Below are 27,545 nucleotides of genomic sequence, written 5' to 3' on the forward strand. Positions count from 1 at the left end.
CTGCGATTCCTGCATTGCAACCGTGCAATTCTATGATTTTTAGGTTTGGGGGTTTTTTGGACTACAGTTCCCATGATCCCTGGTCCCGCTCGCTAGGCATGATGGGAGTTGTAGTGCAGAAACAGGTGGAGAACCAAGTTTCGGAAACATTGCTTTAAGAGGCATGGTGGGAATTAAAGAGAATATACACATATATATGAAAATGAACGAGGGAGAAAAAGAATTGGGGCGACTCAGTCCACGGGTCAGAAAGGATTTAAGAAGAGTATTGGGAAATGATCCATAATGAACTGGAAAAATGGTTTAAAAGCCCCTTAACCTCAATCCAACATCATTCTAACATTCGTTAATTTTGCAATATTTCTGTAGATAAGTCTTTAAATTTCTTCCAATCTTCTTCCACCAGCTCTTCTCCCTGGACTCGGATTCTGCCAGTCATTTCTGCCAATTCCATATAGTCCATCACCTTCATCTGCCATTCTTCCAGGGTGGGTAGTTCTTGTGTCTTCCAATACTTCGCGATGAGTATTCTTGCTGCTGTTGTAGCATACATAAAGAAAGTTCTGTCTTTCTTTAACACCAATTGGCCAACCATGCCCAGGAGAAAGGCCTCTGGTTTCTTCTGGAAGGTATATTTAAGTACCTTTTTCATTTCATTATAGATCATCTCCCAGATGGTGGGGATAATTCAGACAGAAATTCCCAGGTGTCAGAAAAGGCTATTTATGTATGCTACTACTGCGGCCTGTGTTTTGTTAACCCAAAAATGGAAAATGAGCGAGGTCCCAACCAAAGAAGGGTGGCAAATTGAGCTGATGGAATATACGCAGAATATAAGAGAAGAAAAAGAACATATTAAAGAAGACTGGAAAATGTTTATTGAATATATGGGCGAAAATTGTGTATATTTGAAAACTGCGGAAGCATTAAGATAAACTCAGCAGCGCGAATAAGTTTCGATGGCTGCAATAACGGAAACCCGATTGGTATGGCTTTTGTAAAATATGCAGGGATTTATGATATGCAAAATGAAGAAGGAAGGAAGCCACTGATATCTGAAGGGTGTAAAGCGAGTGCTTTAAATTGCAAAACAGAAAATTAAACAAAAAGTTACATATAAAAATAAGGTAATAGCCTAAGAATGCCAGCGTGGCTGAAGGGGCCAATTACCGTAAGAATACTGGCTGCCGGATGATTTAATGGGCTGTGATCTTGGGATAGAGGAAGGGTGCAGAGTGAGACCCCTAGGTCCACCTAGCTCAGTATTGCAGACACAGACTGGCAGCCGCTCCCAGGGCGCCTTTGCCTTTCTGGAAATGCCGGCGAGGATTCGAACTCAGACCACCTGCACGGGAGACCTTGACCCCGAAGCAAGTCAAATATCGGGTTGTGTGGGTCTTATTTGCCTGGAAAAAACCCTCGCAACAGAACTGGCTCCCTTCTTAGGTCTCGGCTGTGCAGACGCCCCTTTCCAGGCCCCCCACCCAAAAAGGAAAAGGTGGGGGGAAACCCCCGCAGCTGTCAGTGTCAGATAGCGGATCCCCGAGAGAAATCGTTTTTACGCGCCCTCCTGGCTGCCCCGAGAAACTGGCATCCCCATCTTTGCCAAGGCGAAATGAGCTTCCCTAATGGAGTTCTTGGCAGGGAAACGTCGGCATTTTGGGCGGGGAGGAGACTGGTTTGGCGGCGGCTGGGGGAGAGGGAGAGGGAGGGAGGGGGGCCGTCCTGGCAGCTGCCACCAAGCGTGGCATCGAATGGAAGGGGGGCACGCTGCCAAGCGGGGAACTGAAAGCCCATTAGAGGGGCAGGGAGGTTGCCAAAGCTTGGGGAGATCTGGCCGGCGGGGAGAGACAGGTGCAGCCCAGACTCCCCCTCTCAAAAACTCATCTTTAATTCAAGGGGATAAGGGGAGGGGGCACCCACACAATCTGGGGGGCACACCGGTTTACCCACGGTGGCTGTGCCTCGCTCCGCAAGAGGGGACAGGGCTCTCGCGTCCGAATCCTCCTGCTCGTCGCTTTGGCCAGTGTGAGGACAGAGTGCTGGCCTATATGGGCAGCCCACCTTTGGCCTGAGCTAGAGGGGACCCCCAATATCTGTCTGTTCCCTGCAGCAGAGCGGCCTTGGCGTCTAGGACTCCCCGAAGGATTGCCAGCAAGCCGCCTTGAGCCTTGTTTTCACTGTGGAAAGGTAAAGGGACCCCTGACCATTAGGTCCAGTCGTGGCCGACTCTGGGGTTGCGGCGCTCATCTCGCTTTACTGGCCGAGGGAGCCGGCGTACAGCTTCCGGGTCATGTGGCCAGCAGGACTAAGCCGCTTCTGGTGAACCAGAGCAGCGCACGGAAATGCCGTTTACCTTCCCGCCGGAGCGGTACCTATTGATCTACTTGCACTTTTGAACTGCTAGGTGGGCAGGAGCAGGGAGCGAGCAACGGGAGCTCACCCCGTCATTGTGGGGATTCGAACCGCCGACCTTCTGATCGGCAAGCCCTAGGCTCTGTGGTTTAACCAACAGTGCCACCCGCATCCCTCCTGGTTGGCTAGTTGAGGTGAAATTACAATTTCTCGCCCGGACTTTACACTTCTTCACGCAGAATTGCAGTTTGGGGAGATTCCTTCTTCGTGATTTCGCCCACGAGCGACTGAGTGCCGTCAGCAAAATTGCCCACCCCCCCTTGCTCTCCTTTCTCGCCCCCTCACAGCTCTCAGCACCCGTAACAAGCTACACCACCCAGGAACCCTCTTTTGGGGGGGGGCGGAAGAGGGTTGGAATAGATGACCCTCAGGGTCCCTTCTGACTCTGCAATTCTGCGATTCTCTTCCAGGCTACATTCTAAAGGGGGAAGAGAGCGAACAAGGGTCACCTCTCTTCGCCCCGGGGAAACTTGAATTTCTCTGAGGTTTTTTTGTTTTTTCTATCAGCCGTAACCGCAGTCTGCAATGTTGAGCTTATTACTAATGCATGGGGCAAGGGAGGGGGCCATGACCACAAGCTTGCAAAACATGAATGTGTGTGCGAGAGAGAGAGAGAGTTTAAGTGCATCGTACATCGCGCAAGGGAGAGAATCTACTGCATTGCCCTTCCTGCCGTGATCCACTGAGTCCTCTCCCAGAAGATGGGAATTCTAGAGATCAAATTGGCTAGGAGCTGGAAGGGGGGGGTGTTCCTGTGCTCCATTTCCCCTATCGGACCAGCCACCACCTAGAAAAGTGAGCGTAGGTCTGCCTCCTACCCCTCACCAAATATCCGCGGGGCTTTCTGCATGAAAAGCACCTGCACTTTCTTCCTCTATAAATATAAATATTTCTTCCTCTATAAATATAAACCTAAGGCTGTCGTCATGCTGCAGTTTGTGCGACCGCCAGTAGGTGGCCGCGCCAACCACAGCGTAATGAACAACAGGGAGGCAGGCAGGTGAGCAGGCAGATTAGGAAGAGGCTCTTAGCGGAGCGGTTTGCCGAAAGGGGCGGAGCAGTGGGTGCGAATTTTATCTTTGTACACACACTCATCTCCAGAGAAGCAAGACCAGTAAGGGGGTGTGGCCTGGGGGAAAGGGGTGTGGCCTGGGAGAGTTCTGAGGCCAGGTAGGGACGGCCAGAGGACCACATTTCATCCATAGACATGGAGGTTTCCCGTGCTACTGAAAGATGGCTTCTGTTTATGGTTTAACGCAGGATGAGACCCTCCCTGCACACAGACTGTCTCTCCAGAGTGGTGCATGCTCTAGTTATCTCTCGCTTGGACTACTGTAATGCGCTCTACGTGGGGCTCCCTTTGAAGGTGACCAGAAACTACAACTAATCCAGAATGCGACAGCTAGACTGGTGACTGGGGGCGGCTGCCAGGACCACATAACACCGGTCCTGAAAGACCTACACTGGCTCCCAGTACGTTTCCGAGCACAATTCAAAGTGTTGGTGCTGACCTTTAAAGCCCTAAACGGCCCAGTAGACCTGAAGGAGCATCTCCACCTCCACCGTCCAGCCAGGACACTGAGGTCCAGCGCTGAGGGCCTTCTGGCGGTTCCTTCGCTGTGAGAAGCCAAGTTACAGGGAACCAGGCAGAGGGCCTTCTCGGTGGTGGCGCCCGCCCTGTGGAACGCCCTCCCGTCAGATGTCAAAGAGAAAAACAACTACCAAACTTTTAGAAGACACCTGAAGGCAGCCCTGTTTAGGGAAGCTTTTAATGTTTAATAGGTTATTGTATTTTAGTGATTTGTTGGAAGCCGCCCAGAGTGGCTGGGGAAACCCAGCCAGATGGTTGGGGTATAAATAAAAAATTATTATTATTATTATTATTATTATTATTATTGCCAAGAGGCTGGCTTGCTTGGCTCATAGCTTCCAACAGTGATCTGGAGCACCTCCCAGCAGTCAGGACTCACATTTTTGCTGGACGATCCTTTCAAGATTGCCTGCAAGGAGGTCAAAATCTTCTTGACCGGCTCCTTGTGGCCAAGTCTGCATCTCTAAAAATAGCATTTTTTCTCTCTCTCCAAAAAACCTCCCCCCACGAAACACAAGCGCCCTCCGCTCCACGCCCGTGAAAAATATAAACCACCTCCTACAACGGAGAACCTTTTCTTGTTTGCCAAAGCACTAAGCAAAAGGCGCAATATGATTTGATCGATGGCAGGAGATTGATTACCATTACGCTGCAACGCTTTTGACTTTCAGCCGCGACCTCTCCGTCCTGGAGGAGGCGAAGGCGTGCGGAAGGAAGGAACTCCGGGCACACGTATATAGACACACGCACGCGCCGGCCCTTTCCCCTCCCCCCACTGCGGTTGCAGATCCAAAATCCAAAGGGGGGAATATTGAACGGCAGAGGGAGGGAGGAGGAAGAGAAGGACACGATGGAATTCGCTGCGTTCTCCCGCCAGATTAAGAACGGTGACGGTATTGAACCTGCAAGGAGGACCCCAGTGGATCGGGGCGACGGCACGCCCCATCCCGCATCCTGCTCTTGCGGCGACCATCGGAACCCACATGGACCTCAGTACCATAGCATTTTCTCCCCTCCTGTGGCTAAGAACCATTGGTAATGGACCCCTGACCATTAGGTCCAGTCGCAGCTGACACTGGGGTTGCGGCGCTCATCTCGCTTTACTGGCTTCCGGGTCATGTGGCCAGCAGGACTGAGCCGCTTCTGGCGAACCAGAGCAGCGCACGGAAACGCCGTTTACCTTCCCGCCAGAGCGGTACCTATTTATCTACTTGCACTTTGACGTGCTTTCGAACTGCTAGGTTGGCAGGAGCAGGGACCGAGCAACGGGAGCTCACCCCGTCATTGTGGGGATTCGAACCGCCGACCTTCTGATCGGCAAGCCCTAGGCTCTGTGGTTTAACCCACAGCGCCACCCGCGTCCCTAACAACCATTGATATTCAGAACATAGCCTTCCATCAGGTTCAGCTGGTGGCCCAGCTACACCCCTATCTGGCCAGGGATAGCCTAACTACTGTTGTCTATGCTCTGTTAACCTCAAGGTTAGATTACTGCAATGCACTCTACGTAGGGCTGCCTCTGGAGAGGGTTCAGAGACTTCAGCCGGTGCAGAATTCAGCAACCAGGTTGCTCACCGGACGGTTTGAGCATATTACACCGATCCCGGTCCGACTGCACTGGCTACTGATTAGTTTCCGGGCCCAATCCAAAGTGCTGGTTTTGACCTATAAAGCCTTAAACGGCTCAGGGCCGCAAGTCCTCAAGGACTGCCTCTTTCCATAAGAACCTACCCAGACCCCAAAATCACCTTATGAGGCCCTCCTTCGTGTGCCTCAAGAGGTCCGGAGGGTGGCAACACGAGAACGGGGCCTTCTCTGCAGTGGCTCCCCCGTTTATGGAATTCTCTCCCCAGGGAAGTTCGCCTGGTGCCTTCATTATACACTTTTGGGGGCCAGGCAAAAACGTTTAACCAGGCCCTTGAGTGACCTGATTTACATCCTATGCCCCCTTAAAATGTGTCTTTTTTTGGGGGGGGGGCTATTGGGTTGTTGCTAGCCAGGCAGGTGTTGCCCATTCTATATGTGTTCATCAGGTTCTTCCTTCCTAAGTGCAGAACCTGACATCCGCCCCTATTCATTTTGTTAGTGGAAGTATGAGGCTTTGCCCTGCGGAACTACCTGCCACCGGAAGTTCAGTCCCGCCTTCTTTTAAACATCCCCTTAAAAAAAAGTGTGGGTTTTCCCCCCCTTTTTACAGACTAATGTATTTTATTTTACTGCGTGCCACCTAGCTGCATTTATCGTTATCACTACGAGCGTGATCAGCCCTAAAATATAAACAAGTAAAATAGCAAAGAGGAATGACCAAACTGCCCTTGTGGAAAGGGGGGGGGGGTTTGAGATAGAGACACCCTCTGTCTCCCCCCCCCCTTTTAAAATAAAATCCAGCCCAGGAAAGAATTGAGATGCAAAAGATCTTTCTAACCAGCTGGAGTTGCCCGTTGCAGAGAAATCGGCTGAGAATCTATTTCTTTAAAATTTTTATTTTGCTGACGCAGGAGAAAGGAGAGAGAGAGCAAGAGCATTATCATATATCGTAAGGAGGGCTGGCGAGAGACCGGCTGAGACTGCTCCAGACTGATAATGCCAGAGACAACGGGAGCTGCATCTTAAAACTATGCGTCGCCCGCAAACCGACACCCCACCCCTCAAAAAAAACCCCCACAAACACAGCCCGCAAAGTCGGGCCCGTGAAATGCAGTGCTGGCAAAAGGCGGGGGGGGGGGGGATAGCCACAGTTCTCACTCTGAATTAGAATGCTAGAATCTGCAATGCAGGGATCGTTTGGCCAGGCCGGGATTCGAACCCACGACCGGCAGAGATCAAGAATCTCTGCCGGCTGAGCTGGAGGACCAGGGAGCCAGCAAGAGATCCAGATAAAGTTCTTGGACTGCGGCAGTCGCTCCCAAGCCCCCAAGGCCTAGTGGGCGGCTGGAGGTGTGTCCGGGACTATCAGGCTTTGAAAAGTCGCCATCCTCTGGGCCTTGCTGAATACATTAAGGTGAAAAGGTTTCGGATAAAAACGAAGGTTGCGCGTTTAAAGCAAATGCGTCGCCTGCAAAGAATCCTGGGATCTGTGGTTCGCCCCCCGCAACCACGCTACAGTTCCCAGCGCCCTTAGCAAACTACGTCTCCTAGGATTCTTGAGGGGGAGGAAAGCGTGGTTCGCAATGCGTGGCACAGATCGGCTGAATCATCGCTGAGAACGGCAGGAAGGGTTTCTGAAGATCTTCCTTTTAAAAAGGAAAGAGGGGCAAAAGATTTTCTCGCACATAAAGCAATCTACTATTCTACTGAACTGGCTCAAAGGAATGGATTATTAGCAAAAGAATCACGGGGATTCGAACCGCCGACCTTCTGACCGGCAAGTCCTAGGCTCTGTGGTTTAACCCACTAGAAATCTTGCATTTCTGGCTCCGCAGACTTTTGCGACTCGGTCCACCGGCCCCCGGCGTGCGGCCCCCGGCAGAAACGTGCCTCCCCTTTCCAAATTAACTCAAAAACCAGGGTTGCCCGTCGGAGACTCAGACAGAATCAAAGAAATTCTAGGTTGTAGGGGGACGACACACGCTTTTTGCAACCGCAGACCGAGAACGAATCCCCGTTCTGCCTTAAACGGGGAAGAATCTACCTTAAAATGGAAAAGGAGGGAGGGCTGCTTTCTCCAGAGAGCGAAAGTGACAAGAGGCCTTATCAGCTGTGATTTTACTGCCTGGAGTTTGGTAGCAATTAGATCAGGTGATTTCAAGGCTGCGGACCCAGACAGGCTGAGGTCAGGGTCAGGAAGCAGCAAGAGGAGGGGAAAAAACCACACATTTTTTTGTGTGCTGTGCAGCGATCGCCCTTCACTTTATCCCCCGTTGTTGTTGCTTTTTGGTTAAAAGTTAAGTTTTTTGGGTTAAAAGTTATCAGTGCTTAATATTCACCGCCGGCAGGAGAAAGAGCGAGACATGATTTGCTTTCTGGATAAGGGAACTGCAAAACGGGTTGCTTCTCGGGCCAGTTTTCCTCGGAATCACAGAACTGCAGAGTTGAAAGGGACCCCTAGAGGCTATCCAATCCAACCCCCTTTGGGATGCAGGAATCTCAGCCGGAGCATCCCTGAAAGGGGACCATCTGACCTCTCTTAAAAACCTTGAAGGAAGAAGAGCCGGCAACTACCTTCCGTCCCACAGTCAAACAGCTCTTACTTTTCAGAAATGCCTTTCTTGTCCATTCCCCCTCTTCTATTGACAGATATACTGCTTTTATACAAGGAGGGGCAATTTATTAGCATGGCTAGATTAGGGCTGCACTAGGCTTGCCATAGGGACGCGAATGGTGCTGTGGGTTAAACCACAGAGCCTAGGACTTGCCGATCAGAAGGTCGGTGGTTTGAATCCCCCGTTGCTCGGTCCCTGCTCCCGTTGCTCCCGTTGCTCGGTCCCTGCTCCTGCCAACCTAGCAGTTCAAAAGCACCTCAAAGTGCAAGTAGATAAATAGGTACCACTCCAGCGGGAAGGTAAACGGCGTTTCCGTGCGCTGCTCTGGTTCGCCAGAAGCGGCTTAGTCATGCTTGCCACATGACCTGGAAGCTGTACACCGGCTCCCTCGGCCAGTAAAGCGAGATGAGCCCTGCAACCCGAGTCGGCCGTGTCTGGACCTAATGGTCAAGGGTCCCTTTACCTTTATTCTAGCTGTGATCGAAACCACAGAGCCTAGGACTTGCCGATCAGAAGGTCGGCGGTTTGAATCCCCACAATGACGGGGTGAGCTCCCGTTGCTCGGTCCCTGCTCCTGCCAACCTAGCAGTTCGAAAGCACCTCAAAGTGCAAGTAGATAAATAGGCACCGCTCCAGCGGGAAGGCAAACGGCATTTCCGTGCGCTGCTCTGGTTTGCCAGAAGTGGCTTAGTCCTGCTGGCCACATGACCCAGAAGCTGTACGCCGGCTCCCTCGGCCAGTAAAGTGAGATGAGCGCCACAACCCCAGAGTCGGCCACGACTGGACCTAATGGTCAGGGGTCCTTTTACCTTTACCTTTAGGCTTGCCATACGTCTGGAAAATTCCCAACATGTCCTGGTTTTCGGGTGTAAAAATAGCGTTGGGGGGGGGGAATTCTGCAAAATGTCAGAGGAAACCTGGACGTAAGCTGAAAACCACTATTTGGGGGGGGGGGGAGATTTCCCCCAAAAAGCTCAACAATTTTGGTGGTTGAAAAGCTCAGTTAATTTGGGGGCTGTCAGGAATTTTACTTTTTGAAATATGCCAGCCTTATGGTACACTGTTATTCAGCCCATGTTTAAAACACAACGCAGCCCCAGATTGCAGTTTTCCCAAATGAAGGGGTCAGCCGAGACAGTGTTATCCCTCAAAATGTGCTCTGCAGCCAGGATCCCACCCATGAGGCAGTATTACGGTCATATAGCTGAACTGGCGCAAGTAAAATGTCTGCAAGGTACGACCACCGCTGTACCAGGAGAAACGCCTGCAAATATCTGTGCAAAGTCCAGCGCAGAATTTTTAAATTGGTATTGCAAGCAGAAATGGGACGAACTCAATGCTGAGACAGGCGGGGGGGACAAGATCCAAGAAAAACCAAAATAGACCGATCCATCTGCCCCTTCGTTTGTGACCAAGGAATGTTGTTCCTTAGTTTACGACTAAAACGTATCCTTTAATTCGCAACTAAGGAAGGTTGTCCTGTGATTCATGACTGTAAAATGACTACAAAATTCATGACTGCAAGAGGAGATCTTTTGAATTGTGACCAAGAAATGCCCTCCTCAGATTCACGACTACGGAATGCCTTTTCACAACTATGAAATGCCCCTCCCTTAATTCACAACCACGAAACGCCCTCCCTTAACTCACAACCACGAAACGCCCTCCCTTAATTCACAACCACGAAACGCCCTCCCTTAATTCACAACCACGAAACGCCCTCCCTTAACTCACAACCACGAAACGCCCTCCCTTAACTCACAACCGCGAAACGCCCTCCCTTAACTCACAACCGCGAAACGCCCTCCCTTAACTCACAACCGCGAAACGCCCTCCCTTAACTCACAACCGCGAAACGCCCTCCCTTAACTCACAACCGCGAAACGCCCTCCCTTAACTCACAACCGCGAAACGCCCTCCCTTAACTCACAACCGCGAAACGCCCTCCCTTAACTCACAACCGCGAAACGCCCTCCCTTAACTCACAACCGCGAAACGCCCTCCCTTAACTCACAACCGCGAAACGCCCTCCCTTAACTCACAACCGCGAAACGCCCTCCCTTAACTCACAACCGCGAAACGCCCTCCCTTAACTCACAACCGCGAAACGCCCTCCCTTAACTCACAACCGCGAAACGCCCTCCCTTAACTCACAACCGCGAAACGCCCTCCCTTAACTCACAACCGCGAAACGCCCTCCCTTAACTCACAACCGCGAAACGCCCTCCCTTAATTCACAACCGCGAAACGCCCTCCCTTAATTCACAACCGCGAAACGCCCTCCCTTAACTCACAACCGCGAAACGCCCTCCCTTAACTCACAACCGCGAAACGCCCTCCCTTAACTCACAACCGCGAAACGCCCTCCCTTAACTCACAACCGCGAAACGCCCTCCCTTAACTCACAACCGCGAAACGCCCTCCCTTAACTCACAACCGCGAAACGCCCTCCCTTAATTCACAACCGCGAAACGCCCTCCCTTAATTCACAACCGCGAAACGCCCTCCCTTAATTCACAACCGCGAAACGCCCTCCCTTAATTCACAACCGCGAAACGCCCTCCCTTAATTCACAACCGCGAAACGCCCTCCCTTAATTCACAACCGCGAAACGCCCTCCCTTAACTCACAACCGCGAAACGCCCTCCCTTAACTCACAACCGCGAAACGCCCTCCCTTAACTCACAACCGCGAAACGCCCTCCCTTAACTCACAACCGCGAAACGCCCTCCCTTAACTCACAACCGCGAAACGCCCTCCCTTAACTCACAACCGCGAAACGCCCTCCCTTAACTCACAACCGCGAAACGCCCTCCCTTAACTCACAACCGCGAAACGCCCTCCCTTAACTCACAACCGCGAAACGCCCTCCCTTAACTCACAACCGCGAAACGCCCTCCCTTAACTCACAACCGCGAAACGCCCTCCCTTAACTCACAACCGCGAAACGCCCTCCCTTAACTCACAACCACGAAACGCCCTCCCTTAAGTCACAACCACGAAACGCCCTCCCTTAAGTCACAACCACGAAACGCCCTCCCTTAAGTCACAACCACAAAACGCCCTCCCTTAACTCACAACCACAAAACGCCCTCCCTTAACTCACAACCACAAAACGCCCTCCCTTAACTCACAACCACAAAACGCCCTCTCTTAACTCACAACCGCGAAACGCCCTCCCTTAACTCACAACCGCGAAACGCCCTCCCTTAACTCACAACCACGAAACGCCCTCCCTTAACTCACAACCACGAAACGCCCTCCCTTAACTCACAACCACGAAACGCCCTCCCTTAATTCACAACCACGAAACGCCCTCCCTTAACTCACAACCACGAAACGCCCTCTCTTAACACACAACCACGAAACGCCCTCTCTTAACACACAACCACGAAACGCCCTCCGTTAATTCACAACAGGAAAATGCCCTCTCTTAATTCACAACCACGAAACGCCCTCTCTTAATTCACAACTACAAAATGCCCTCCCTTAATTCACTACTGTGAAATGCCCTCCTTTCTTTCACCACCACGAAATGCCCCTTCCTTAATCCGGCGCCACGAAATGCCCTCCCTTAACTCCATTTGCCCCTCCATTTGTGACAAGAAGTCCCACGGACGCCGAGCCGTGAAGCGAGTCTTTCCTGCCGGCTCGGACCCCTTACCTCTCTCTCGGATGAAATACGCCAGGTAGAGGTCCAGTTCCTTGACGGAGACGCTGATGTGGTGAGGCTGGACGCAGAGGATGGGGTGGGTGCACTGGGCAGCCTTGACCAGCCGCTCCCCGTCGGTGCTCTCCAGGGGGATGCCTTTGAAGAGAATGACCATCACCAGGTCTAGCCGCCAGACTTTGTCGGCCTGTCGGAGGCAGTCGATCCTTCGCATCTTGCCCTTCTGGTCGGGGTTGGAGAGGACGCAGCAGGAGGGCTTCTTCCCCGTGATGGAAAGGACAAAGTCCTCCCGGTACTCCGGGCGGATGTCCTTCCGCAGCTTGGCCAGCAAGCGGGACGCCCACTTCTGCTTCACCTCAGGCTTCTCGTTGAGCAGCTCATCCTTCACCGCCCGCTCCTCGTCCTTCGTCATGCGTTTCTCGTGCTTCTTGAAGTACTTCCGCTTGCGGGCCTGGAGGTTGAACCAGGTGTAGGCAAAGGCCCGGACGTGGGGGAGTAGTGCCTCAATAAAGGGGTGGAACTCATCCTGGGGAGAAGAGAGAGAGAGAGAGAAAGAGAGGCTGTCAAGAGGGAGTCCCACATGCGTTCTCTCAAGAGGGAAGGTGTGATGGCCTGGGAATCCGATTCAGAGGCTGAACCGGAGGAATCCCAGCCTGCACAGTATCGTATACAGAAGAGGCAATCCATCCTGAGAGAGCCGAATGCCTCTTCTCAGCTCTGGCATGAATCCACAGGGTGTCCTTGTAAGAATGCCTCTACGCAGAAGAGGCAATCCTTTCCGAGAGAGGCGAATGCCTCTTCTCAGCTCAGGCATGAATCCACCAGGATGTCCTTGTAGGAATGCCTCTACGCAGAAGAGGCAATCCTTCATGAGAGAGGTGAATGCCTCTTCTTAGAGCGGGCGTGTATCTACCCAGATATGTTTGGAGGAATGCCTGTACGCAGAGGAGGCAATCCTTTCCGAGAGAAGGGGATGCCTCTTCTCAGATCAGGCATGCACCTACCTAAATAAGCTTGGATCAGGCATGAATCCACCGGGATGCCTCTACAGGAGTCCCCGCCTCCAGGGCTGGCTGAACTGGGGCAGGGCCTTGATTCTGAAGCGCTTGCACCTGTGCCGGATCCTCAGGAGCAGGCACCAGGGGAATCCACTCTGGCTCCGGAGGTGGTTGAGGACCCATTGCCTACAGGTGCGCCTCTACCAGCCCTGTCAGGGGAAGGTGACTCTCCCCCTGGGTCCAGTAACCCTCCAGCCTCTCCTGAACTGCAGAGGCTCAGGGCAGAGAGGTGGAGGGAACTGGTTTCTCCCAGGAGGAGTGCTCACCTTAAGGCCAGGAGAGGCGGGTCACCTGGGGGCCGGGACCGCCCCTGGCCTCAGAGGAGATAAAGGCCAGTCAGGCCTGTCCCAGGTTGCGGGAGCAACATCGTTGAAGAGCTGTTTTGGCCAGCACCCAGTCCGGTTCCCCCAGAGTTCCTGTCCTTGTCCAGCTCCTCGCTTTGGACCCCGCTTCGCCCGTGGAGGACTGTCTGCCAACCCTCGACTCAGGTCCTGGACCTCGCCCCATGGTAACCTCCCCCCGGGCCCAGCATAGAATGCCTCTTCTGAATAGAGGCATTCCTCCAAACACATGGATTCATGCCTGATCTGAGAAGAGGCATTCTCTTCTCTTGGAAAGGATTGCCTCTTCTGCGTTGAGGCATTCCAAGCACATCCCAGCAGATTCATGCCTGATCTGAGAAGAGGAATTCGCCTCTCTCGGAAAGGATTGCCTCTTCTGCGTAGAGGAATTCCTTCAAGGACATCCCGTGGATTCATGCCTGGTCTAAGAAGAGGCATTCGCCTATCAGAGAAAGGATTGCCTCTTCTGCATAGAGACATTCCAACCAAGCACATCCCGGTGGATTCATGCCTGATCTGAGAAGAGGCATTCTCTTCTCTCAGAAAGGATTGCCTCTTCTGCATAGAGGCATTCTTACAAGGACACCCCGTGGATTCATGCCAGAGCTGAGAAGAGGCATTCCCTTCTCTCGGAAAGGATTGGCTCTTCTGGGTAGATATCTGGGTAGATACACGCCCGCTCTAAGAAGAGGCATTCACCTCTCTCATGAAGGATTGCCTCTTCTGCATAGAGGCATTCCTTCAAGGACAGCCCGGTGGATTTATGCCTCAGCTGAGAAGAGGCATTCTCCTCTCTCGGAAAGGATTGCCTCTTCTGCATAGAGGCATTCCACCAAACATATCTGGGTAGATACACGCCCGCTCTAAGAAGAGGCATTCACTTCTCTCATGAAGGATTGCCTCTTCTGCGTAGAGGCATTCCTACAAGGACATCCTGGTGGATTCATGCCTCAGCTGAGAAGAGGCATTCGCCTCTCTTGGAAAGGATTGCCTCTTCTGCATAGAGGCATTCTTACAAGGACACCCCGTGGATTCATGCCAGAGCTGAGAAGAGGCATTCGGCTCTCTCAGGAAGGATTGCCTCTTCTGTATACGATACGATAATCTTTATCGTCATTGTCCCATACAGAACAATGAAATTGAAAAAAATCAGACAATCAGAAACCAACAAGCCTGCTATCCCAGTGATCCCAGAATGGTTAGCCCCCTAAAAACTCTGATACCCCATAATTAAATACAATATACTCCCATAGAGACTACCTTAAAGGTAAAGGGACCCCTGACCATTAGGTCCTGTCGTGGCCGACTCTGGGGTTGCGGCGCTCATCTCACTTTACTGGCCGAGGGAGCCGGCATACAGCTTCCGGGTCATGTGGCCAGCAGGACTAAGCCGCTTTTGGTTAACCAGAGCAGCGCACGGAAATGCTGTTTACCTTCCCGCCAGAGCAGTACCTATTTATCTACTTGCACTTTGACGTGCTTTCGAACTGCTAGGTTGGCAGGAGCAGGGACCGAGCAACGGGAGCGCACCCCGTCATTGCGGGGATTCAAACCACCGACCTTTTGATCGGCAAGTCCTAGGCTCTGGGGTTTAACCCACAGCGCCACCCGCGTACCACACTCATAGCTTATAGCTAAGGAATTTTTATCCTTGTCTTTTCAGCTGGGGGAACACTATTTGCAAGAGACCGGCTCTGCAAGTTAGACAGGTCACAGCGACCCTATAAAAATGGAGGCCAGTGTTCCTGTTCATCAGCTGCAGCCGGCGAGTTAAGAGCAATTTCCTGCTTTCTGCTGGGCCTACCCGGTAGAGCCGTTGTGGAAAGAAAACGGGGAACGGGAGGGACCTTGAGCTCGTGAGAAGGAGGAGGAGGCAGGATACGGACGGGACGGGACGGGACGGAACAAGCAGCCGCTTCAGAAGAGCTTCCAGCTACAATTTGAAATCTGCTTCCCCTTACGAGTAATTGAGCTTTTTGGTCAAAAACCAAGCAGCCCAACGCCCCGCCCTGTTGCCTTGCCAAGAAAATTTGGCTCCACGCGGGTTGACTGGAAATGTTGTTTCTCTCTCCCCCCCCCCTTCATCCTCTGTGCCCCACCCAGAGCCTGCGGCTTCAGGCGGCAGATTTGGGCAGCCGACAGAGCCCCAGTTTCCACTCGTACGCCACGGCCTGCGGCTCTCCCGACCTGCCGTGGCGGAGGAGGTTTTGGCAGGGCTGGTGGAAACGGAGCGATCCGCTCCGAGGCACCGGCGAGAGTGGAAGCCGCCCAGATTGCTGGACCTCCCAGGATTTGCAGAATTGCACATCACTACCGCTGTACCTGGGACGCGGGTGGCGCTGTGGTCTAAACCACAGAGCCTAGGGCTTGCCGATCAGAAGGTCGGCAGTTCGAATCCCCGCAATGACGGGGTGAGCTCCCGTTGCTCAGTCCCTGCTCCTGCCAACCTAGCAGTTCGAAAGCACGTCAAAGTGCAAGTAGATAAATAGGTACCGCTCCGGCGGGAAGGTAAACGGCATTTCCGTGCGCTGCTCTGGTTCGCCAGAAGCGGCTTAGTCCTGCTGGCCACATGACCCGGAAGCTGTACGCTGGCTCCCTCGGCCAGTAAAGCGAGATGAGCGCCGCAACCCCAGAGTCGGCCACGACTGGACCTAATGGTCAGGGGTCCCTTTACCTTTACCTTTTGCAGCGGTACCTTGTTTCTCGAACTTAATCCGTTCCGGGAGCCCGCTCGACTCCCAAAACCGTTCGGAAATCAAGGCAAGTGGCGCTCAACCGGAAGCCACGTCGGACGTTCGGCTTCCAAAAAACGTTCGCAAACCGGAACACTCACTTCTGGGTCTGCGGTGTTTGGGAGCCAATTTGCTCGGGAGTCAAGCCGTTCGAGAACCAAGGTACCACTGTAACTACAGATTCCATCTCTCTCACCCCCCCCCCAAATAATTTCCCTTTTTCTGCTCTCTATCTAACCAAGCTGGGGAAGTTTAATCAGCCTAGGGGCTGAAGACCCTCTTGCAAAACCTTCCAGTGGCCTCATGGCCTTGGTGGGCGGGTGGGTCCAGAAGGCGTAAGTTGGCACAGAAACAGATGCAAATTTCCCCCATGCGCAGTAAGCTAGTTTCTACACAAATACACATGCACACGATTTTTTATATCCCCACACCCAGGCGGCGAGAGTTCGTGGGCCCGGGTAGCTCTGTTGGTTGGAGCGTGGTGCTGATGAACGCCAAGGTTGCAGGTTCGAGAGAGGCATGGTCTAGCAGGGGTGCTTCCGAATCTTGCCTCCTCCTCACGCCCTCTGTCCTCACGGCCCTCCTACAAGCTCACAAGGCACTGTGGTTAAGCGTGCCTAAAACGGCATATATTAAAGGAAACTTTGTACCCAAATGTGGGATGTTGGTGGGGGAAATCGCTTTGCAAAAAATGCAGCTGTTTGCACAATCAGCAAACAGGTGTCGATAAACCTGCACTGAGGCGCTGACGTATTTGCACGGGGACCTTATTAAAAAACAACGACAAATAAATTTGCAAACTGAAACGTGGGAAGTGGAAATTAAGATTGGGGGGGGGGACGAAATGAGCCACTGAAATGGACAGGTTTTGCCCCCCCCCCGTAACTGCTAGGGGGCTTGTGTCGGGCAAGGCAAAGACATCGAGAAAGGGTTGAAGGATAGACATTCCCAATTAGCAGGGCAGCTGCACGGTTTCATATTACCTGCCCTGGGAAAAAACAGCCTGGCAGCCCCTTTAGATGAGGAAAAGCCATTTCCGTGGCGGGGGCCACGCTTAACCCTTTCCCAGAACTTTGAATTCATTGCTCCATTTTTTCCAAATGCCTCCCTTCCCTCCCTCAGCTTGTGTGTTTTCCTGATTGAGAATTAATTCAGCATTGAGAAACCTGAGGCCTCGACGGGGTGTGTGTGTGAATGTGGCCCTCCACACCTTTCTGGCCGGCCCTCGGGACTCTCCTACGGTCACCACACTCCTTGCCAGCTCTGCTTCACATTTCTGGCTAAGATGCCTCCTCTGATCATAGAATCGTGGAATTCTAAAGCTAGAAGGGACCTCTCCATTCGGAAGGAAATCAGCCCTGAGTGCTCACTGGAAGGACAGATCCTGAAGCTGAGGCTCCAAGTCTTTGGCCACCTCAGGTGAAGAGAAGACTCCCTGGAAAAGACCCTGATGTTGGGAAAGATGGAGGGCACAAGGAGAAGGGGATGACGGAGGACGAGATGGTGGGACAGTGTTCTCGAAGCGACCAGCATGAGTTTGGCCAAACTTCGGGAGGCAGTGGAAGACAGGAGGGCCTGGCGTGCTCTGGTCCAGGGGGGTCACGAAGAGGCGGACACGACTAAACAACAACAACAACAAAGTTGCCATTGGGGGGCAAGACATCACGAAAGCCTTATTTCCATTCTCTGGCTAGTTCAGAGGATAACCTGGAGCTTGGTTAAGAGAACTTAAATAAGTCCATTGATAAGGTAAAAAAAGGAAAACGGCCCCTGGATGGTTAAGTCCAGTCAAAGGCAACTAGGGGGTTGCGGCACTCATCTCACTTTCAGGCCGAGGGAGCCGGCGTTTGTCCGCAGCCAGCTTTCCGGGTCATGTGGCCAGCAGGACTGAACCACTTCTGCCGCACGATGGAAGCCAGAGCGCACGGAAACGCTGTTTACCTTCCCACTGCAGTGGTACCTATTTATCTACTTGCACCAGTATGCTTTCGAACTGCTAGGTTGGCAGGAGCTGGGACAGAGCGACTGGAGCTCACCACCATGGCGGGGATTCGAACCACCGACCTTTGGATAGGGTCCGTGGTTTAGACCGCAGCGCCACCCGCGTGCTCAGGGGCAGTCCTGTGGCCCACTTATCCCATCCTCCTGTTTCCGCAGTGGCCAGCCGAGAAGCCCCTCAAACCCACAATCAGGATTCGAACCCAGAACTGGGCACGGTATTCCAGGTGTGGCCTCACCCTCTCCCCTCCTTCGCTTCCCAGCAACTGAGATTCCTTTCCCTCTGTGAATCTGCCCAAATCCTCTTTCAAAGCAGGCCCAGTCCAAAAAGACCGGCGATGAAACCATCCCATAAGCAACTGCATGAACTTCTGCTACATTTTATTAGACGCCACCGGGTTTCCCGGTAATGGCGAGTTTCCCAAACGAAGCTGCGCCCTGGGGCTTTAGGGCAGTAAAACAACCAACAGCGATAAGAATATTAATTTGCGCAAGACGTCGGCCCGTCTTTCCGCCGACGTACCCGGGTTTGGATTTGTGTGTTTCCTGCTTGCTTGCCCGCACCCCCCCACTTCGCTCAAGGTTGGGAGGGGGGGCGGTTTGGGGAGATAAGAGGCCGCGATGTCATGCAACAAAAGCTGCAGTTCCCGGCGGCAAGGTCACGAGAGGACAGCTCTCCCTTGCCGGGGCGCAGTCTAAGCAGAGGTCAAGCCAGGTGAGGTCTCCGCTGGGAGTAATTCATTAGCCGACGTGTACATCTGTGCCTTCGATAATCTCCCGACGGAGGTCCACACACACACACACACACTCCGCCACCAAACCTCCACGCACCATCAAAGCGCCCTGGGCTCTATTCTGCACCCCCTTCCTGAGACGGAAAACCCAGCGGCCTTGCATTCTTAGCCCAAGAAAGGCGCCGAGATAAGTAACAATAAGTAACCTAAACAAGAACGCCGCAAAAGCACAAACCGTGGCAAGGGACATAGGATTGCGCCAGCTGTTGCTAACCCTTACAGGGGTCCCTTGGTTCTCAAACGCCTTTGGTACTCAAACAACTCGGAACCCAAACGCTGCAAAGCCAGAAGGAAGCGTTCCGGTTTGCGAACTTTTTTTGGAAGCCGAACGTGCTCCGCTTCCGATTTGAGAGCCATAGATCTGTTTTGAGTGTTACGCTTCCAATTTGAGCGTTACGCTGAGGTCTGTCTGTTTTTGCTTTTTATTTTGTGTTTTTGTATTTGCGGTGCTTTTCGTTTTGTTTTCTCCTGAAAATAGGGACGTTCTATTCCATCCCCTCCAATGTTTATCCCGTGAAAATAGCGACGTCCTATTCCATTCCCTCCAACATTTCTCCAGTGAAAATAGGGACGTCCTATTCCATCTGCGGGCAAGGAGGGTCTCATCCTGCGTACCAGACGGAGCTGCCCTGGGCACAGAACTGACCTGCGCCTCCATGGACAGCTGTGAGTCCAAAATGACCCCCAGGCTGCATACCTAGTCCTTCGGGGGCACAGTGACCCTATTCAGGACCAGGGAGTCCCCCACACCTGCCCGCCTCCTGTCCCCCAAAAACAGTACTTCTGTCTTGTCAGGATTCAACCTCAATCTGTTATGCCTTGCCATAAACCTCCACAGCCTAGTCTCCCAGGACGGTGGAAAGCTTTTAAAAGCTCTCTCCGGTCTGTGCCAATCTGGGTTCAGCCCAGGGATTAGGCGACGGGAGTTGGGTTGGGGGGAGATCAGCAATGAACCAGGACAGGGCTTGAAATCCGATCAGCCCCTCCGACAACTTTCCCTCCCGCCAGATTAGCCCCGCCAGAAAGATGCTGCCGTCGAGCTAATCCGCTTTCGAGAGACCATGGCCGGGTGCCCCACAGGCAATCAGGGAACGTGGAGCGGCCCCCGCGACGGCTTGGCAGTGGGCAGCAGCCTTCTCCAAGCTAGGATACCCCCCCAAAAAACCCCACACCCATCTGACGCCCATAAACCAGCATGCCAAAGGTCAGGGGCCACGATGGCGGCTGCAGTCGGCCCCTCACTTTGCTGCACAGTTTGGAGGCCTCTAAATCCCAGCCTAGGGTTGCCATGTGTTCTCGTTTTCCCCGGACACGTCCTCCTTTTCAGGGGTAAAATTTCCACCTGGGTGGATTTTTAAAACAACCGTATTTTTCGCTCTGTAAGACGCACCAGACCACAAGACGCACCTAGCTTTTGGAGGAGGAAAACAAGAAAAAAAATATTCTGAATCTCAGAAGCCAGAACAGCAAGAGGGATCGCTGCGCAGTGAAAGCAGCAATCCCTCCTGCTGTTCTGGCTTCTGGGATAGCTGCGCTGCCTGCATTCGCTCCATAAGACGCACACACATTTCCCCTTACTTTTTAGGAGGGAAAAAGTGAGTCTTAGAGGAAAAAATACGGTATACTTTCTGGAGGAGACGTAGACATCGCTGGTGGTTGAAAAGACTTGCTTTCCTCTTCTTTTCTTCTGCCCACGCCCAGCCACACCTCAGCAATATCGCACAGCCGGGTATTTAAAAGGTAAAGGACCCCGGACGGTTGAGTCCAGTCAAAGGCGACTATGGGGTTGCGGTGCTCATCTCTCCTTCAGGCCGAAGGAGCCGGCGTTTGTCTGCAGACAGCTTTCCATGTGGCCAGCAGGACTAAACCGCTTCTGGCGCATGATGGAAACCAGAGCGCACGGAAATGCCATTTACCTTCCCGCCGCAGCGGTACCTATTTATCTACTTGCACTGGTGTGCTTTCGAACTGCTAGGAGGGATGTGGGTGGTGCGTCTAAACCACTGAGCCTCTTGGGCTTGCCGATCGGAAGGTCGGCGGTTTGATTCCAGCGATAGGGTGAGCTCCCATTGCTCGGTCCCAGCTCCTGCCAACCTAGCAGTTTGAAAGCACGTCAAAGTGCAAGTAGATAAATGGGTACCACTCCGGCGGGAAGGTAAATGGCATTTCCGTGCGCGCTGGTTTCCGTCACGGTGTTCCGTTGCGCCAGAAGCGGTTCATGTCAAATTGCTGTTTTAGGGGTTGTTTTTAAAAGCCTGGAATGGGTTAATCTGCTTTGCATGACTTTCTATGGGAAAGCAGCGCGCCTTGGTTTTGGAACGCTTTGGTTTTGGAACAGACTTGCGGAACGGATTAAGTTTGAGAACCAAGGTGCCGCTGTCTTCCTGTTTAAAATGCAAAATTGAGTATCTCCCAGACCCAGCCACACGGAGACACATGCCGGATGACACACACAGAGACAGCCAGAATCAGATATCACTGCCTACAAGCGTTGAAACCATCTGCGTGACTCAGGAAAAATCACTCTGCACGTGCTCAAAAAGGACCACCGTCGCGGCGCTAGAGACAGGTGCCGAAGTTCAGCCTATGGGGCGCACGAGGAGTTTTAAAATTTTGTGAATTTGTTCCCTAAAGATCCAGTTTGCAAACTTTTCCTAGGGTTGAGCAGTGGCGTAGCGTGGGTTGTCAGCACCCGGGGCAAGGCAAGTAATTTGCGCCCCCTAACCCTAACCCCAAGATGTTGCGCCCGGTGTGGTCGGCCCCCCCTGCACCCCCCACGCTACCCCACTGGGGTTGAGGAGGGGTGGGGCAGTCAAAGCGGGAAGGAAAATATCTCAGAAGAGATTGCAGAGGGAGAATTGTCGGCAAGATCAGAGTCACAAGGAGGCCAGCAAATCAGAGAGGGGGCGGAATCTATCAGGAAGAACAACTTCCTTGTTTTGGGCAGGGGAAAATAATAAGGGATCTCTGTGTCCTGGTTGAAATCTCCCCACCCTCCTCAACGGCCCTACTCACCCGCGTAGGGTCCATCTGTCACCCAATCGCCCCCCTCCAGCTGGGACGCCCAAGGAGGTTTCCCAAAAAGAGAAAACACCCCAGGCTGGAGGAGAAAAACGCCCCTCTCTCTCTCGCTCCTGGATTTAAAAATAGCCTGCCGTCCTTTTCTGCCAAGGAAGCGACGGAGTTTGGCTGGCACGGCACTGCGGGATTGCCAGGGCCTCCCGCAAAGGTCTCCGGGAGTTGAAAAGGGCACGTCCGCCTGCCCCCACGACATGAGAGGGAGCTGAGGAAATGGAGGGGGGCAAGGAAGGAGGGAAAGAGAGAGAGAAGGGAAAGGAGGAGAGACTCAGGGTTGAGATGCAGCTGGGGGCTGTTGCAACTGGGGGGAAGCACCTAGGAGGAGCCAGTGGCTCTGCTAGTTATAGAAGCATAGAATCGTCAAGGTGGAAGGGACCCTGAATGTCATCTAGCCCAACCCCTCTTTTCCGCGATGCAGGACTCGAACCCACGACCCGGAGGTTAAGAGTCTCGTGCTCTACCGACGGAGCTATCTAGCGTCTTGTCCTCACCAAGGTGCCCTAAGGCAGTGGTTTTCAACCAGCGTGGCGCCTTGGGATGCCTTGAACAGTAATAATAATAATAATAATAATAATAATAATAATAATAATAATAATAATAATAATTTTGGCTTCCGAATCATCTCATTGTGCTTTCTAAATATTCTTATACAGTGGTACCTCGGGTTGAGAACTTAATTTTAAGGGAATCAGAAAGTATACGACAAATACTGACAAATAGACAGCGGAGGGAGAAGGGGAAATAAAAAGGGGGGGGGATATAAATTGAAAATACAGTGGTACCTCGGGTTAAGAACTTAATTCGTTCCGGAGGTCCATTCTTAACCTGAAATTGTTCTTAACCTGAAGCATCACTTTGGCTAATGGGGCCTCCCGCCGCCGCCGCACGATTTCTGTTCTCATCCTGAAGCAAAGTTCTTAACCCGAGGTAATATTTCCGGGTTAGTGGAGTCTGTAACCTGAAGCGTCTGTAACCCGAGGTACCACTGTAATAATTAATAATAATAATAATTTATTATTTATACCCCACCCATCTGGCTGGGTCTCCCAAGCTACTCTGGGTGGCTTCCAACAAAGTTTTAAAACATCAAACATTAAAAACTTCCCTAAACAGGGCTGCCTTCAGATGTCTTCTAAAAGTCAGATAGTTGTTTATCTCCTTGACATCTGATGAGAGGGCACCACCACCAAGAAGGCCCTCCACCTGGTTCCCAGTAACCTCACTTCTCGCAGGGAGGGAACCGCCAGAAGGCCCTCGGGAGATGGACCCCAGTGTCCGTGCTGGATGATGGGGGTGGAGACGCTCTTTCAGGTGTACTGGGCTGAGGCCGAGATAGTCTTAGAAACTGAGATATGAAAACTAGGAGCTAAATGGCACCTTGAACCTAAGTTATGGGTGCAACAACGGAATGCCTAGGTGCTTTTTTTAATAACAAGACTACAAAGCTGAAAATGAATGAACTGCAGCTGAAATATTATGTTCATTTTCCACATGGTCTAGTCCATCCCAAGAAAGTAAAATCTCTCACTGCCTCCATTACTTTCTTGGGCTCCATGATCACTGCAGATGGTGACAGCAGTCCCGAAATTAAAAGATGCCTGCTTCTTGGGAGAAAAGCAATGACAAACCTGGACAGCATCTTAAAAAGCAGAGACATCACCTTGCCAACAAAGGTCCGTATAGTCAAAGCTATGGTTTTCCCAGTAGCGATGTATGGAAGTGAGAGCTGGACCATCAAGAAGGCTGATCGCCGAAGAATGGATGCTTTTGAATTCTGGTGCTGGAGGAGACTCTTGAGAGTCCCATGGACTGCAAGAAGATCAGACCTCTCCATTTGATTCCTAAACTGACCAAATCTTTTCTCTGCAAAGTCAAAGTGGTTAAGCCTCCCCATTGTCTCTTTCCTCACAAATCCTGTCTTAAGGGTATGTCTGTGTTTGAATAGGGTGTGAGCCTGTGACCTGGCCCAGGAACTAAGTATTTATCACTACAAAAGACTGGCCAGGCTCCCCAGGCAATCCAATCAAGTAACCTGCCAGACAGAAGATAAACAACAACAGGAGAAAAACAACATTCAAATTTTCTGTTGTAGACCGCATTTTCTGTGATGTGGGTGTGATGTATCTGAGGGGTGGTCTTAGGTTACACCCCTTCTGTGATGTATGTCTGATGTTTCTGGGGGTGGTCTTGATCTACAGGGTGGCAATTTCAAAAGTCTTTATAAGGCCTTGCGGGCCATTTTTCTGGGTCCCTCCTCTCTCCTGCAGGTGAGGGGAGCACCCTGTTGCAACAGATCAATAAAGGCCAAGCCTACAGGCTGCTGTTTTGCTCCAAGCAATCCTGGTTGGTGTCTTTGTTTTTTTGTCCAAGGGAGCCCTCGGATTTTCCCGTTAACAACCCCCAAGCCGGCAACGCTTGTGGCCATCGTTTGGCCCGGCTGCCTCCAAACCCTTCCATTCCTCTTCTATTTGTCTATCGCCTCCCATTCCGGGTTTCTGACGCTGCGTCCCATGAGTGGGTGCCCTGTGCCGTCACTCACAGTCCAGTGACTCCATCCCATAAGCATCCGGGTGGAAAGGGAGGGAGCTGGACTTCTGCAAAGCTCCTTCTACACATTGGCTATCTATAGCCATGAGGTCAGAGCTCTCTCTTTGTCTCTTTCAATCCACTCCCTTCCAAAAATAAGAACCCAGACCTGCTAAAGAGATTAGTCCGTCTCGAGACAGATGGATCTTTCGATTTCTTTCGGCCTGTACACTCAGGTCCCTTGTCTTCCCCCAACCTCCATGGGGAGGTAGACTTCCTCGCACAGAGTCCACAGTGCGAATGGCGCTACGGGGAAGTTCTCGTCGCCGGCGGTCGGGGGCGAAGGGAGCTTGGCGTGTCCCTGGAGGGTCAGGGCGAGGGGACCTCTTGTCCCTGCTCTAAGGAACATTTCCTGGCTGCACGCAAGAGATGGAGGAATGCCTCTATTCCGAAGAGGCATTCTCTCCCGGGAAAGGGGAGTGCTTCTTCAGAACTGGGCCTTCCTGTGATGGCCTGGGATTCGGACTCGGAGGCTGAACCTGAGGAATCCCAGCCTGCACAGGATTCCCTGCCTCCAGAACCAGCTGAGCCGGAGCTGGGGCTTGAGCCTGAAGGGTCCTCACCTGTGCTGGATCCTCAGATGAGTCTGCTCTGGCTCCTGAGGGGATGGAGGACCCATTGCCTGCAGGTGCTCCACTCTCAGCCCCGTCAGGGGAAGCGGAGGTTGCCTCTGGGTCCGGTAACCCTCCAGCCTCTCCTGAGCTGCAGAGGCTCAGGGCAGAGAGGCGGAGGGAACTAGGTTCTCGCAGGAGGAGTGCTCGCCTCCAGGCCAGGAGAGGCAAGTCACCTGAGGATCGGGGCCGCCCTAATGCCTTGGGGCAGATAAAAGCCAGCCCGCCCCAGTCCCAAGTTGCGGGAGCAACATTGTTGGTAGCTTGTTCCTGCCTGCACCCTGTCCTGCTCTTCTGCCTGAGCTCCTGAGCTGTCCTGACTCCCAGCTTCAGCTTTGACGGACAGGCTCCATACCGCACCCTCGACCTCGGACTGGACTCGGACCTCGCTGCACGGTTAACCCTCAAGACCAGCACACCTCAGCTGAAGCAAACCGTCTCCTGCAGTTTGCAGCAACCGCAACGCAAAAGCACTGAGTGTCTGGCGTGCTCTGGTCCAGGGGGTCACAAAGAGGCGGACACCACTAAACGACTCAACGACAACAAGGTGCTACTGGGCAATCTTTTTAAATTTTTTATATCTTTTGACTGCATCAGACCAACACGGCTCCCTACATGAATAATAACTTTATTATCGGTATGTTTGGAGGGAGGAAAAATAGCTCAGTCAGTTAGAGCAAGGTGCTGATAATGCCAAGGTTTCAGCTGTACGGAACAGAGCATATTCCTGCATTTTCGTAAATCGTTTTCGCGGATATCCCTGCGTATTCCGGGGGTTGGACTAGATGACCCCTAGGGTCCCTTCCAGCTCTACGAACCTCTACCCACGCTCCACACCCGCACGCACCAAGAAAGAAACCCCAGACGCAAGCAGTTTCCCTCTCGAATGCTGACTGTCTTCGGGAGGAGGCGGAAAGGGCAGGAATCATGAGAAGGTGAGGGAGGGCAATTCGATAACCAATAAATCGATTCGTGGCACAGAAACATCCCAGAAACTATGGATCCTTGACCCTGGCACTGCTGCTGGTCCATAGATGCTGGCAGTGAGCTTGCCAACCAGCCAGTTGTTGCGGTATTTATCGCCCACCTCACAACAGCTCTGCAGGGCAGGCTACACTGAAAGTGACGCCCCTGCAAGGAAAGATAGAGGCATTTGGGACTTACGAGAAAGAGGCGAGCAAGTGGTGGCAGGATTTTGTTGTTTAGTCGTGTCCACCTCTTCGTGACCCCCTGGACCAGAGCACGCCAGGCACTCCTGTCTTCCACTGCCTCCCGCAGTTTGGTCAAACTCATGCTGGTAGCTTTGAGAACACTGTCCCACCATCTCGTCCTCTGTCGTCCTGCACTGCCTCGTCCCAGTATCCCTGAAGGAGCGTCTCCACCCCCATCGTTCAGCCCGGACACGGAAGTCCACCGCCGAGGGCCTTCTGGCGGTTCCCTCCCTATGAGAAGTGAGGTTACAGGGAACCAGGCAGAGGGCCTTCTCGGTGGTGGTGCCCGCCCATCAGACGTCAATGAAATAAACAACTGACTTTAAGAAGACATCTGAAGGCAGCCCTGTATTGGGAAGTTTTTAATGTTGGATGTTTCGTCGTGTTTTTAATATTCTGTTGGGAGCCGCCCAGAGTGACTGGGGAAACCCAGCCAGATGGGCGGGGTGTAAATAATAAATTATTCGTCTTGTTAATTATTGTTATTATTAATCTTACTTTATCTGGAGAGCAAGGATCCTAGCTCAACGGAACAGCATGTGTTCTACAGGCAGAATGTCTGGATTCAACCTCCAACGGCATCCTGGGAGAGATTCCTTGCCTGAAACTTGATGGAACCGACAACCTGACACGGGACAAAAGGCAGCTTCTGGTATTCCCGCTGACAAAACTACAGCAGAAAACTGGGTCTTACGTTACAGGGAGGGGACTAGATTTTGGGGAAACATCAGCAACAGCCGTTGTGCAATGGCACAGTGAGATCTCCACCGCTGACTGCTGACCATTAGGTCCAGTCGTGGCCGACTCTGGGGTTGCGGCGCTCATCTCGCTTTACTGGCTGAGGGAGCCAGCGTACAGCTTCCGGGTCATGTGGCCAGCAGGACTAAGCCACTTCTGGCGAACAAGAGCAGCGCACGGAAACGCCGTTTACCTCCCCGCCAGAGTGGTACCTATTGATCTACTTGCACTTTGACATGCTTTCGAACTGCTAGGTTGGCAGGAGCAGGGACCGAGCAACGGGAGCTCACCCCGTCATTGCGGGGATTTGAACCACCGACCTTCTGATCGGCAAGTTCTAGGCTCTGTGGTTTAACCCACAGCGCCACCCGTGTCCCCTCCGTAATTTCCAAATTCTCTGCTCCCCTGCAGAGGGATGACCTGGAGAGACCCCCTCTGGATTTTGAAGGCGTGTTTTCCCCCCTCTTCCTCTTGAGCTGCCTCGGCCCTTCCCTCTCGCAGTCCCAATTTGTTCGGAGAG

General features: G+C 52.6%; 1 protein-coding gene across 5 annotated transcripts in view; it reads right to left on the reverse strand.

The window, feature by feature from the left end:
* NFIC (nuclear factor I C) overlaps nt 1-27,545 on the reverse strand; it is a 91,426-nt gene that overhangs the window by 48,012 nt on the left and 15,869 nt on the right. For 4 of the 5 annotated variants that reach the window (XM_083421676.1, XM_083421678.1, XM_083421677.1 and 1 more), the window contains exon 2: nt 11,873-12,404. In XM_083421676.1, the coding sequence (XP_083277802.1) occupies nt 11,873-12,404 (532 nt within the window). Of the gene's footprint in view, nt 1-11,872; nt 12,405-21,816; nt 21,968-27,545 lie in introns of those variants that run through there. The other variant, XM_083421675.1, reaches the window with a different exon arrangement.

The sequence above is a fragment of the Podarcis tiliguerta genome, assembly GCF_965153285.1.
Source record: "Podarcis tiliguerta genome assembly, chromosome: 18".
Taxonomy (NCBI): Eukaryota; Metazoa; Chordata; class Lepidosauria; order Squamata; family Lacertidae; genus Podarcis; species Podarcis tiliguerta.